This window comes from Hyla sarda, chromosome 2, assembly GCF_029499605.1.
Source record: "Hyla sarda isolate aHylSar1 chromosome 2, aHylSar1.hap1, whole genome shotgun sequence".
Classification (NCBI taxonomy): domain Eukaryota; kingdom Metazoa; phylum Chordata; class Amphibia; order Anura; family Hylidae; genus Hyla; species Hyla sarda.
In genome coordinates, this window is record NC_079190.1 from 113,260,688 (window position 1) to 113,274,771 (window position 14,084).

A 14,084-nucleotide genomic window follows, 5' to 3' on the forward strand; every position below is an offset into this window, starting at 1 on the left:
TACACATTATTCCAATAGTGTCTGTAGACGGCACAGGTGCTTATTTATAAAGATACCCAAACTTATTGGTGTTTCTTTGTGCAATGCCATATTGTTTACTGCCATGGCTAGGAATACACAAAAGAAAATCTGTCAGGTTAAAATGTCCTGATAAACAGATCTTTGAAGCAAGAACCAACACTTAGGCTGGGTTCACACTACGATTTGAACTACGGTTCCCATATATGGCTGGGAGGAGGGGTGGGCAGGGCTTAATCGCGGCGCCCGCACTCAGCCGTATAGGGGAACCGTAATTAATGTACCGTATGTCTATGAGCCGACCGGAGTGAACCGCAGCCTCCGGTCGGCTGCTTTTTCGGCCGTTTGCGGTTTCATGACCGCAGGCAAAAACGTGGAAAATCTGTCAGGTTAAAATGTCCTGATAAACAGATCTTTGAAGCAGGAACCAACACTTAGGCTGGGTTCACACTACGATTTGAACTACGGTTCCCGTACACGGCTGGGAGGAGGGGTGGGCGGGCTTAATCGCGGCACCCGCACTCAGCCGTATAGGGGAACCGTATTTAATGTATGTCTATGAGCCGACCGGAGTGAACCGCAGCCTCCGGTCGGCTGCTTTTTCGGCCGTATGCGGTTTCATGACCGCAGGCAAAAACGTGGAAAATCTGTCAGGTTAAAATGTCCTGATAAACAGATCTTTGAAGCAGGAACCAACACTTAGGCTGGGTTCACACTACGATTTGAACTACGGTTCCCGTACACGGCTGGGAGGAGGGGTGGGCGGGCTTAATCGCGGCACCCGCACTCAGCCGTATAGGGGAACCGTATTTAATGTATGTCTATGAGCCAACCGGAGTGAACCGCAGCCTCCAGTCGGCTGCTTTTTCGGCCGTATGCGGTTTCCCGACCGCAGGCAAAAACGTAGTTGACCACGTTTTTGCCTGCGGTCGGGAAACCGCATACGGCCGAAAACGCAGCCGACCGGAGGCTGCGGTTCACTCCGGTCGGCTCATAGACATACATTAAATATGGTTCCCCTATACGGCTGAGTGCGGGCTCCGCGATTAAGCCCCGACCACCCCTCCTCCCAGCCGTATACGGGAACCGTAGTTCAAATCGTAGTGTGAACCCAGCCTAACTATGTCCATAAAAGTTTTTTTTTAAAGAATAGCTTGACTAGATTGTTTTTACAGTTTTACCAGTATAACCTGTAGTTAACATCATAAGGCTAAGAAGCCAACATTGACTTACCTCCCCTGGTCAATACTATCCACAGCAACTGTGCTGATCACAAATACACAGAGGACAGCTACAAACATGTGGTAGATGGTTCGGAAGTGATCAACCTCCATTAAATCACTGTAAACAGGAAAGGACATGATATTAGATACACACAATCACTATATGTATATTATATACTATATGTATATTATATGTAAGTAATATTTACATGATACTGACCTATACAGTAGATGGTTTGGTCCTTAGTGCAGCCACACTCTTCAAATCTTGTTTAAGGGAAAGACACCTACCCTTATAAAACTTTCTGATATATGTCTGTCATATGGGTAGTATAAAGGGCTGTTTTGGAATGTATTTAGCTGCACCTGAATCTCCTGGTCTCCTTCTCGGCCCAAAAGTCTACATGGTTACATCAGCATGCTTTATCTTATGTCCCTGTAAGGGTCCTATTACATCGGGCAGTTATTGGCCAAACACCTCAATATTGCTATATGTAATAGGGCCAGTGAGCAGAGGCTGGTTTGGCCATTTTGACCTTCTAAATAATCGTCAGCTATCGTGCAGATATCTCCCTATGTAATAGTGTTGCTCGCGAATATTCGCAATTCGAATATATTTCGCGAATATCGCATATTCGCAAATTCACGAATTTCGCGAATATAGCGCTATATATTCGTAATTACGAATATTCGTTTTTTTTATTTTTATTTTTTCACAGTACACATCACAGTGATCATCCCTCTCTGCTTCCAGCTCGTGTGGTGTAAAGAAGACTCTAATACTACTGTGTGAGACTGGCGTGCGAATTTTCGCATATGCTAATTTTCGCATATTCGAATTTCCGCTTGCAATATTTTTTGCATATGCTAATTTTCGCATATGTAAATTTTCGCATACGTGAATTTTTCGCATTGCGAAAATAAAGCTAGAATACTACCAATATGCGAATATTCGCGAATATATGACGAATATTCGTCCATATATTCGCGAATATTCGCGAATTCGAATATGGCCTATGCCGCTCAACACTACTATGTAATAGAGGATGTCCGGATGACAGCTAAATGCAGCAAAAGGCCACACGAAAGATAAAGTGACTGTTCATACAGCCCCCCGCACATTTACAGAGCAGTATAAAACAAGTGACGATCTATTAGTGGATCTAGCAATGTAACAAAGCCCTAAGTCAGGGTGTTCCTACCATTGTCACACCCTTTTTGCTTCTATTGAGTGCAGTATAGCATGTGCAGCTACAGACTAGAATTGTTGCACCAACCCCAAAAAATTTCATATTACATATTTCATATTACAGTGTCTGAAAAAACTCAGTGGGTTTTCCAGTCTTATGCAAAAACTCATAAATTGCACAGATTGGGATCTATAGCACAAAAATATATACTTCAAATTGTCATATTGTATTAATTTGGATATGGATACCATATCGTAAAAAAAAAAAATAATAATAATAATTGTATGGTAGGTGTAAGCCTATTTGTGTCACCAAATAATATATCAAGCTAATAGCAGGAGGTAAACCTAGGCCAAAGTTGGCCAAAAGAACAACACATACTCCAGCAGTGATGCCCGATGCACAAAAACCTTCTTTCTTTCTGTGACTGGCCCATGGGGTCTGAAATGTAAAGAAAACAATAAAAGCAATATAATAAGCCTACATTAGCTGATACAAGCTATATTCTAAAATCCTGGTACAAGAACCACAAGGCAGTCATCACAGTTGTCTAGAAATGAATTCCTTTTAACAGTTCAATTCACTTTTATCTTCATAAAATTCCAAGTCAAGCAGCCCATCCCCTGTATTATGTACTAAGAAGGAAGAGACTTCTAGAACAGAACTTTAATACCAGTTCAATAATATATGAAGCATTTGCATTATTTAGCGGTCGACTGCTTCCTGGCAATATACCCTGTGAGTGTGATATCTAGTTTTAAAATGATATTTCACTCTATCCTAAGACCCCTCAGGGAACGTAACAAGGGGTAAAGTGAACCTTAATACCCTACAGGTGTTTCACGACTTTTGCATATGTAAAAAAAATATTTTTTTTTTTACCTAAAATGCTTGGTTTCCCAAAAATTTAACATTTTTAAAAAGGGTAATAGCAGAAAATACCCCCCAAAATTTGAAACCCAATTTCTCCCGATTCAGAAAACACCCCATATGGGGGTGAAAATTGCTCTGCTGGCGCACTACAGGTCTCAGAAGAGAAGGAGTCACATTTGGCTTTTTGAAAGCAAATTTTGCCCTGGGGGCATGCCGCATTTAGGAAGCCCTTATGGTGCCAGAACAGCAAAAAAAAATCACATGGCATACCATTTTGGAAACTAGACCCCTCGAGGAACGTAAAAAGGGGTAATGTGAACCTTAATACCCTACAGGTGTTTCACGACTTTTGCATATGTAAAAAAATAATTTTTTTTTTTTACATAATATGCTTGGTTTCCCAACATTTTTACATTTTTAAAAAGGGTAATAGCAGAAAATACCCCCCAAAATTTGAAGCCCAATTTCTCCCGATTCAGAAAACACCCCATATGGGGGTGAAAAGTGCTCTGCTGGGGCACTACAGGTCTCAGAAGAGAAGGAGTCACATTTGGCTTTTTGAAATCAAATTTTGCTCTGGGGGCATGCCGCATTTAGGAACCCCCTATGGTGCCAGAACAGCAAAAAAAAAAAAACACATGGCATACCATTTTGGAAACTAGACCCCTCGGGGAACGTAACAAGGGGTAATGTGAACCTTAATACCCTACAGGTGTTTCACGACTTTTGCATATGTGAAAAAAAATTTGTTTTTACCTAAAATGCTTGGTTTCCCAAAATTTTTACATTTTAAAAAAGTGTAATAGCAGAAAACACCCCCCAAAATTTGAAGCCCAATTTCTCCCGATTCAGAAAACACCCCATATGGGGGTGAAAAGTGCTCTGCTGGCGCACTACAGGTCTCATAAGGGAAGGAGTCACATTTGGCTTTTTGAAAGCAAATTTTGCTCTGGGGGCATGCCGCATTTCGGAAGCCCCTATGGTGCCAGGACAGCAAAAAAAAAAACACATGGCATACCATTTTGGAAACTAGACCCCTCGGGGAACGTAACAAGGGGTTAAGTGAACCTTTATACCCCACAGGTGTTTCATGACTTTTGTATATGTAAAAAAAAAAAAATTTTTTACCTAAAATGCTTGTTTTCCCAAAAATTTTACATTTTTAAAAAGGGTAATAGCAGAAAATCCCCCCCAAAATTTGAAGCCCAATTTCTCCCGAGTACGGCGATACCCCATATGTGACCCTAAACTGTTGCCTTGAAATACGACAGGGCTCCAAAGTGAGAGCGCCATGTGCATTTGAGGCCTAAATTAGGGACTTGCATAGGGGTGGACATAGGGGTATTCTACGCCAGTGATTCCCAAACAGGGTGCATCCAACTGTTGTAAAACTCCCAGCATGCCTGGACAGTCAGTGGCTATCTGGCAATACTGGGAGTAGTTGTTTTGCAACAGCTGGAGGCTCCCTTCTGGAAACAGTGGCGTACCAGACGTTTTTCATTTTTATTGGGGAGGGGGGCTGTGTAGGGGTATGTGTATATGTAGTGTTTTTTACTTTTTATTTTGTGTTAGTGTAGTGTTTTTAGGGTACAGTCGCATGGGCGGGGGGTTGACAGTAGTTTCTCGCTGGCAGCTTGAGCTGCAGCAGAAAATTTGCCGCAGCTCAAACTTGCAGCCGGATACTTACTGTAATCCTCCGCCCATGTGAGTGTACCCTGTACGTTCACATTGGGGGGGGAACACCAGCTGTTGCAAAACTACAACTCCCAGCATGTACGGTCTATCAGTGGATGCTGGGAGTTGTAGTTTTGCAACCGCTGGAGGCTCCGTTTTGGAAACAGTGGCGTACCAGACGTTTTTCATTTTTATTGGGGAGGGGGGCTGTGTAGGGGTATGTGTATATGTAGTGTTTTTTACTTTTTATTTTGTGTTAGTGTAGTGTTTTTAGGGTACAGTCGCATGGGCGGAGGGTTCACAGTAGTTTCTCGCTGGCAGTTTGAGCTGCGGCAGAAAATTTGCCGCAACTCAAACTTGCAGCCGGATACTTACTGTAATCCTCCGCCCATGTGAGTGTACCCTGTACGTTCACATGGGGGGGGGGGGGGGGGGAAATACCTCCAGCTGTTGCAAAACTACAACTCCCAGCATGTACGGTCTATCAGCGCATGCTGGGAGTTGTAGTTTTGCAACAGCTGGAGACACACAGGTTGTGAAACACAGAGTTTGGTAACAAACTCAGTGTTTTGCAACCAGTGGGCCTTCAGCTGTTGCAAAAGCTACAACCCCCAGCATGCACAGACAGCGGAAGGGCATGCTGGGTCTTGTAGTTATACAACAGCTGGAGGCATACTACATTGGCTGGGGATGCTGGGGATTGTAGTTATGCAACAGCTGGAGACACACTGGTTTGCTACTTAACTCAGTGTGCCTTCAGCTGTTGCAAAACTACAACTCTCAGCAGTCACCGACAGCCAACGGGCATGCTGGGAGTTGTAGTTATGCAACCACCAGATGCACCACTACAACTCCCAGCATGCACTTTAGCTGATTGTGCAAGCTGGGAGTTGTAGTTATACAACAGCTGAAGGTACACTTTTCCATAGAAAGAATGCGCCTCCAGCTGTTGCAAAACTACAAGTCCCAGCATGCCCGTTGGCTGTCGTTGTGGTGGTCTGCCTCCTGCTGTTGCATAACTACAGCTCCCAGCATGCCCTTTTTGCATGCTGGGAGCTGTTGCTAAGCAACAGCAGGAGGCTGTCACTCACCTCCTGCTGCTGCTCCACGATGCCGCCGCACAGGTCAGTCCCTCGCCGCCACCATCGCTCCTGGGGCCCCGATCCCAACAGGGACGCCGGGGATCGGGGTCCCCAGCACCGGGGGTCGTCTTCCCGCACCCGCTCACGTCCTCCGGAAGAGGGGCGGAGCGGGTTGCGGGAGTGACACCCGCAGCAGGCGCCCTGATTGGTCGGCCGGGAATCCGGCCGATGAATCAGGGCGATCGTGAGGTGGCACCAGTGCCACCTCACCCCTGCTGGCTCTGGCTGTTCGGGGCCGTCTCTGACGGCCCCGATCAGCCAGTAATTCCAGGTCATCGGGTCACTGGAGACCCGATTGACCGGGAATCATCTGAATTGTCCAGCGATCTGCGGCAATCGCCGACATGGGGGGACATAATGACCCCCCCTGGGCGATATGCCGGGATGCCTGCTGAACGATTTCAGCAGGCATCCGGCTCCGGTCCCCAACCGGCTAGCGGTGGGGACTGGAATTCCCACGGGCGTATGGATACGCCCTGCGTCCTTAAGGACTTGGAAACGGGGGCGTATGGATACGCCCTATGTCCTTAAGGGGTTAAACAATGTCTACACTGATGGCCACTATACCAGAGACTTTAATATAACACATTATTTTCCACCAAAAATTACTTTTTCTATACACAATTTTTATGTCCTATTTTTATTTAAAAAATTGGCATAGCCTTACCTAAGTCTTGCCTAATCATACAAATAATGTGACTCAATAACCTAAAGGGGTCTTCCAGGTTGACATATTGGAGGAGATTTATTAAAGGATTTAGACTGTTTTTTCCTGTCTATAATTGTTGCAAAGAAAGTCGCAGTCTAAATACGTGCATCTTTTTCACAACTTTTGCTTTAGAGGATTTTTAGAACATGATGCATTCTAGTCTATTTTAGACTGAAAAATGCATTGGTGCTGAATTTATCAATAGCGACTTTTTGGCGAAAAGTCGCATTGGCCGAAAGTACGCTGTAATGTCAGACCATACTGAAGCAGGTTTAAATACAGTCTAAACCGTAGATCCCCAAGTCTGTGCGCAGAATTTATCAAGAGCCGTTCGACTTTTGATGATTTAAGCGCACAATAGACCGGCCTAACCCTCTGTAGGTTGGTCTATATTGATGCGGGAAATAGACAACTTTGAGTAATCCCCCCATTATTTAGTCGTGTAACTCCTTCTGCAGAAAAAAATAACAAAGAGTATATACTCACCTCCTGTGATTCCCGCCACTGCAGCTGTTGGGCTGTTTTTCTTTTTGTTATTTTTATTGCACACGGTGTCACATAACTAAATAATATTCAGCCTGGAAAACCCTTTTTAAAAGTGAAGAATATCAATGGTAAATATAAATTTGTGAGCTTTCTTTATTTGTCTCTTTATCTATAAAATTGTTAAACATTGCCCTTTAGTGGGGCTGATCACTAGAACATGCAATCTCTTACTAAATTCTGGGAAGCCAACTGCTGGGACCCTCACCAACCATCATAATTTCCTTACAGATTTTCCTTGCATGTCCACACACTGTGCTGATAACTACAGTACAGCTTCATTCACCTCCATAGTGCTATGATGCAGGTGGCCAATACCAAAAGGGGCGCACAGCAGGACTGGGAGCTCCGATTGGTGAAGGTGGATGAAATTAGGAAGATAAGTATGTTATTTTTCTTTTTAGGACCTGCCAGGGCAAAGTTCTTAAGCAAAAAGTCCCTGGAATAAGCCTTTAGGTTCTGCTGCCTCAGCTTCCAGCGTTGAGGTTTGCACAACAATCATCTAGGACAGGGAAGGGAGAGGGAAGTCAGAAAGCAAGTAATGCTGTGGCACTTGAGCAGCTCAACCCTGCTTCCTTGACACTTCAGTCACATGGAAAAACAGGTTTTTACTACTAATCCTTTCACTACATACAGTGGCAGAGGTATATAAATTACACTTATACTATGGTCTACATCAGAGTATCTGCAGGCCATATACTCAAAAGAGATGAGCGAATCGAATTTGACGAATCTGAATTAGTTACGAATTTCATGAAAAATTATATTTGCAACGAATGCGAATATCGCTGCGATTCTATAGCGCGATTTGCTTCATTAAACTCCATTTAGTGCGGTCCAGGCTCTAGGGCATCTAAAATGGCGGATCCACATGTGAGGACAAAGGACAAGGAACTCTGGGAAGGCAAGGCAGGAAGGGCAGTAGGCGGAATGACCCTGATTCACATGCAGGATGAACCCTATCAGCAGCCAGTCACCCCTGTTATGTCACAGCCCTATATAATTGGCAGCCATATTCCAGTTAGTCACTTCATTCTTTCAATGAAGAGAGATAGGACAGACAGCGCTGTGTGTTACACGGACAAGCTTTTTCCAGCAGTGTTTCACCTCATAGTCACATCATTCTGGTGGACAGAGAGCAGTGCATTTTTCACAGAAATTTTTTTTTACTGCTCCCATGAACCTCCCAGTCACTTTCTATAGCAGTGTATTGCAGAGAGGGGCAGAGAGCTGTGTGTTGCCTCATACATTTGAACAAGCTGGCTCAGCTTGAGAAACAGCAGAGGATGGAGGAATAATTTTTCAGCGAAATTTGGTGTCTTTGTTCCACAACAAATGGTCTGTAGACGGTATAATACTCAGCAGTCAATTCCTAATTGTCTTTCAGAGAGTGAAATTTGGGGTATAGTACACAGCGACTGTGTGCTGCAGCACTGTCGTGTACTGCTGGTGTTGTGCAAAAATATGTTTTTTAAGCGTACTGTAGCGCATTTTTCTGCCCTCATCTTAGTAGTTTACTATTTTGTACCTGTTAATCTGTCAAGGGCCTAGATACTGTGAAAGGCCAGGCAAAAGTAATCACAGGCTGGTGTTTTACAAAGTTTTTTAAGCATACTGTAGCACATTTTTCTGCCCTCATAAGTGCATGTTTTAAGCTTAGTGAAGCATATTGTACTCCCCACATATATATATATATATATATATATATATATATATATATATATATATACGCACTAAGTATGTCAGGCAAAGAAGTGCCCGGATGTGCACAGTGGAGTGGCAGAGGCCTAAATTCATCAGCCGCAGGCAGAGGTCGCAGCAGACTAGGAGCGAGTGGCAGCAGAAGTCGCAGCGAGAGGCCTGAGCTCCCGGTATCAGCTAGCGGTCGTGTCTCGACCAGCAACCCAACCCGTCATCGATTGATTAACATGGTCATCCAATTCATCACAAGTGACATCTGATACCCCCAGTCAACAGTCGGTGGGTTCCTCAGAGACAACCCTTAGTTGGCATGGCCCGGGAGCAGTCCCATTAATCCCATTGCCTCTGTCCTATGCTTTTCCTTCCCCTACAGAAGTATCTTATGCTGTGGGTTCAGCTCCACTATTCAATGAGGATGATCTAATAGAGGACAGTCAGCAGCTACTGCCCAGCCAAGAAGTGGAGGAGACATCCGCCGCTTCCTCCGCAGCTCATACGTGACACCTGCCGTTTGCTCAGGCCCTTTCAGGAAGCCACATTATTACGGGATGAACAACGTCATTCCACTGCTTCATTTCCTACAACACGTGTTTGAAACAATGGCTGGTCAGGGGACTGGAGACGTGGTGCCTACATCTCACGGCCACATGAGCCCTGTTGGAGCTGAACTGGAGGAGGGGGAGGGGCACAGTGGGGCACAGTTTAGGTTTCGCAAAATGGGCAGTTTTTGTAGTCATCTGACAGGAGAGTGGGAGCAGGAACAGCCAGAGGAGCTAGAGGGTTATGAGGAAGTCGAGACAGAGGACCCAGACACACCGTGGCAGTATGCAGTGGAGATGGAAGCAGGGATTCCCTCCGAGTCACTTGCACAAATGGCACGATGCATGCTCAGTTGCTTGCGTAGTGACCGTCGAATTGTCACCATTCGGCAGCAGGATGACTTCTGGCAAAAAATGGGGGCCTTTTTTACACCCACTGAGAGGGAGAACAAACTGACCTACTACAGAGACATGCCTATCGGCGCCTACTACAGATACGATGCCTATCGGCGCCATCGTCCATCCTCTCGCAGGTCAGAGGGCCCTCTGCGCTCACCTTCCACTGTCATGGCTGCTGGGGAGGGGTGGGGTGGCAGGAACAGTACCAGCTCCATCAGCAGCAGCCTGAGTCTACAGTGATCTACGGTCTACTGATGAGTAGCTTTCTTAAACTACATAGTGAAGCAACTCATCAGCAGCAGGTAGACCTGGAGCAGGACCTGAACCAGCAGGTGGTGGCATACCTTGACATGCCCATGCCAACACACCTTGAAGATCCGCTGGACTTCTGGGCAGCCAAACTTGATTTGTGGCCGCAACTAGCAGAGTTGGCCCTGGAAAAGCTGTTCTGCCCGGCCAGTAGTGTACCATCAGAGCGGGTGTTAAGTGTGGCGGGGGCCATAGTCACCCCAAGGAGAACTCATCTGTCCACGAAAAATGTGGCGAGACTGACCTTTGTTAAGATGAATCAGGCATGGATCAGCCAGGATTTACACCCACCAATGCCTGATGCCTCAGAGTAGATTGACCATGGTGCCACACCAACACTTCACAAATATGGATAGTGCCAAACAGATTTAAGGTGCTGCCCCCCAGTTACAAACATTTCTCCACATCAGACCTTTTTTCACCCACCTTTCACCCACCTTCGCCACCGGGTACAGGTATTGCTACCCACTCTGTCACTGGGACACTTTCAGGACTCCTAATGCAGCTGCTGCCACCTCCAGGCTGTCTCATTCTGCCACCATATGGTCTCCTCATGCTTTTTCCACCTCCAGGCACTGTCAATCAGCCACTATATGGTCTTATCATGCTGCCGCCACCTCCTCGGTGTGTCATTCAGCCACTATATGTTCTACTCAAGCTGCCGTCAACTCCAGGCTGTGCCATTCAGCCACTATATGGTCTCCTTATATGCCACCAACTCCAGGCTGTGCCATTCAGCCACTATATGGTCTCCTCATGCTTCCACCACCTCCAGGCTGTGTCATTCAGCCACTATATGGTTTACTGATGCTGCTGGGCCTGGGACATTACTTAAAATTTTTTATAGTAGCACTAGCTACCATAAATCTTCAATTTAAATTTGAAAATTCATCTTTTAATCTTAAGGATTGTGAAGCCCAATTGTCTTTTCATGCTGCCTCCAGCTCCAGGCTGTGTCATTCAGCCACTATATGGTCTCCTCATGCTGCTGGGAATTTACCTAAAAGTTTTTGTGGTTGCACAAGCTAATGACATAGCACTATATGCTGCCACCAACTCCACACTGTGTCATTCAGAAACTATATGGTTTCCTCATGCTGCCAACACCTCCACGCTGTGTCATTCAGCCTCTATATGGTCTCCTCATGCTTCAGCCACCTCCAGGCTGTATCATTCAGCCACTATATGATCTCATCATGCCGCTGCACTAGCTACCATAAATCTTCAATTTAAATTTTAAAATGTATCTTTTAATCTTAGGAATGGTGATGCCCGATGGTCTCCTTATGCTGCCGCCAACTCTTGGATCTGTCATTCAGCCACTATATGCTACCACCATCTACAGACTGTGTCATTCAGCCACTATATGGTCTCCTCATGCTGCTGGTACATTACCTAAAAAAAATTATGGTAGCACTAGCTGCCATAAATCTTCAATTTAAATTTGAAAATTCAACTTTTTTTCTTAGGGATTTTGAGGCCCTATGGTCTCCTCATGCTGCTGTCAACTCTGGGCTGTGTCATTCAGCCACTTTATGCTGCCAACAAGTCCAGGCTGTGTCATCGAGCCATTATATGGTCTCCTCATGCTGACAGCACCTCCACGCTGTGTCATTCAGCCACTATATGGTCTCCTCATGCTGCTGCCACCTTCAGGCTCTGTGATTGTGCCGCTCTGCTGCAGTGATTCTAATAGCGATGCTTGTAATCTGCATGTCATACTGAATAACACTATTATTTCACTAACACAGCACACTCCCTATGAGTGTTAGGACAAGGCAAAGTGTTCTACACCCCTATTGAGCCTCTCTGTAGGTCAGAAATAGCAATTTTTTATAGCGATTCGCCACAAAAAAAATTCAGACCAAAAATTCGGCATATCGGCTGAATCGCATTTTTCAAAAATTTGCTCATCTCTAATATTCAACATAAGCTGACAGATTCCCTTTAAAAATAATAATTGTAAACCAAGATCACTAAGCATAAAGCTCCCACAGGGGCTATGTCTTATCAGTTGTTTTGTTCAGGAGTATAGAGAAGCTAGATAACAAACCCCATAGAGAGTTTTGTGACTCAAAGTTATCTTATCACTGTTGCCTAGTAGGCCTGGGTTCAATTTGACCTAAGGCGACATCTGCATGGATATTGCATGTTTTCTCTTTGTGTGGATTTTCTCCAAGAACTTTGGTCCAATTAACCTTGGCATATTTGCCTGAAATAGGGGAAGTACATTATGAAACCGAATGGCGATAGGGACTAGTATGACTGATGAAAGTCACACAAACAATCTTAATAAACAATAATGATGTTTTTGAGCCTTTTTTTTTTTCATGTTGGGGCATCAGAAATGATTGATTATAAAAGGTTTCATTTAAAAGGTAAATTCCAGACCGGGCTTACAGCTGTTGCAATAAAGCAATATGTCACAATATTCAGATTCAGCTTTGCTACTGATAGACCACATCTTCTTAAATTATGGAAGGAAGAAGAACCTGGGTCCTCACTGCACAACTACTCAGGATAGCCACCTCGGCCTGCTGTCATAGCTGAGTAAAACCAGGAGGATTCGGGTTCTTCTTTCTTCTATACTTCACCATTGGGCAGGAGGACACCTGTGAACCGATTCCCGCAGGCATCACCACTACTTTTGCTTTTGTATGCTCTGGAAGTTGTTGTGTCTTGTACACAACAACACAAGGTGAGAGGCTTTTCTCTACTTTCTTTTTCCAACACGCTTTAAGACATACTATCCATACTACTTTTGTTTACACTTCATGTAGCATATGTGTTAGGACTAGGAGATACCATAAACTCCTATAATCCTAAATAGACTAAAACAGACTCCCCACTATTTAAAAAACAAAAACTAAACATCTTTGCACTTCAATTCAACTTACTTCTTATTTATATCAGATGTTACAGTCTTATTCCCTCTTTTGTAGGACTCCACGGCTTCTGACGCAGCTTTATCCAGGAGAATGTTCAGGTGGGAGCTCATGTCCTCCAAAAGTTCTGCCTTCACTCCCTATAGCCAGCAAGGGGTCACATGAAAGTATAAGCACACACATTGGATCTATTCACCTATTATTATGTTTACTAACTATAGAAGGGTCCCTGCTTAAAACACCTATTATTGTATAACCACATCCAGACCGGGATTATTACCCTTCCTCCCCAGAAACATTTATTTTCTGTTACGGTCATTGATATATAGGGGGTTTGGTTTGGATCAATAATTTTTTTATTCTTTTTTTTATTGCTTGGGTGAAGGGGGTGTGGCCACCCTTGCTTACCAAATGTATAGCAGTTTACACTTGCAAACTAGTGCAAAATACTTGCTGAAATAAAGTTAATAATTTGCTCTGATTATCTGGCTAGTTATGTGTTTAGAGCCATTAGTTATATTTTATTACCTACAGTAGCAATACAGTGTCAATACTTGGGTATAATGACAACACACTCCATTTTGAGGTAACAGACTCCATTATAAGTCAATGAGTTTTTTACAGATCCTGCACTACATTACAGAGTGCAACCTTATGTATATCCAGTATCTAACATTCATAACAGCCACTTACCTCCATGTATCTCTTCCATTCTATTACACCGTTGATGTCAGCAGACCCCCCGCCTGTGAGGACAATACGAAAATGGTCAGTGCCTAATTTCTACATAATAGTTTTAGTATTGTGTTATTGTTGCATATATATATATATATATATATATATATATATATATATAAAATATTTTCCTTCTTTGTTTCC

General features: G+C 44.2%; 1 protein-coding gene across 2 annotated transcripts in view; it reads right to left on the bottom strand.

Moving 5' to 3' along the window:
• The window catches only part of LOC130355311 (sterol O-acyltransferase 2-like), a 138,410-nt gene that overhangs the window by 83,200 nt on the left and 41,126 nt on the right, over positions 1-14,084 (bottom strand). For both annotated transcript variants that reach the window (XM_056555317.1, XM_056555318.1), the window contains exons 2-5: positions 13,899-13,951; positions 13,218-13,345; positions 2,813-2,872; positions 1,252-1,359 (exon numbers count right to left, since the gene is read on the bottom strand). In XM_056555317.1, coding sequence (XP_056411292.1) covers positions 1,252-1,359; positions 2,813-2,872; positions 13,218-13,345; positions 13,899-13,951 — 349 coding nt within the window. The remainder of the gene's footprint in view (positions 1-1,251; positions 1,360-2,812; positions 2,873-13,217; positions 13,346-13,898; positions 13,952-14,084) is intronic.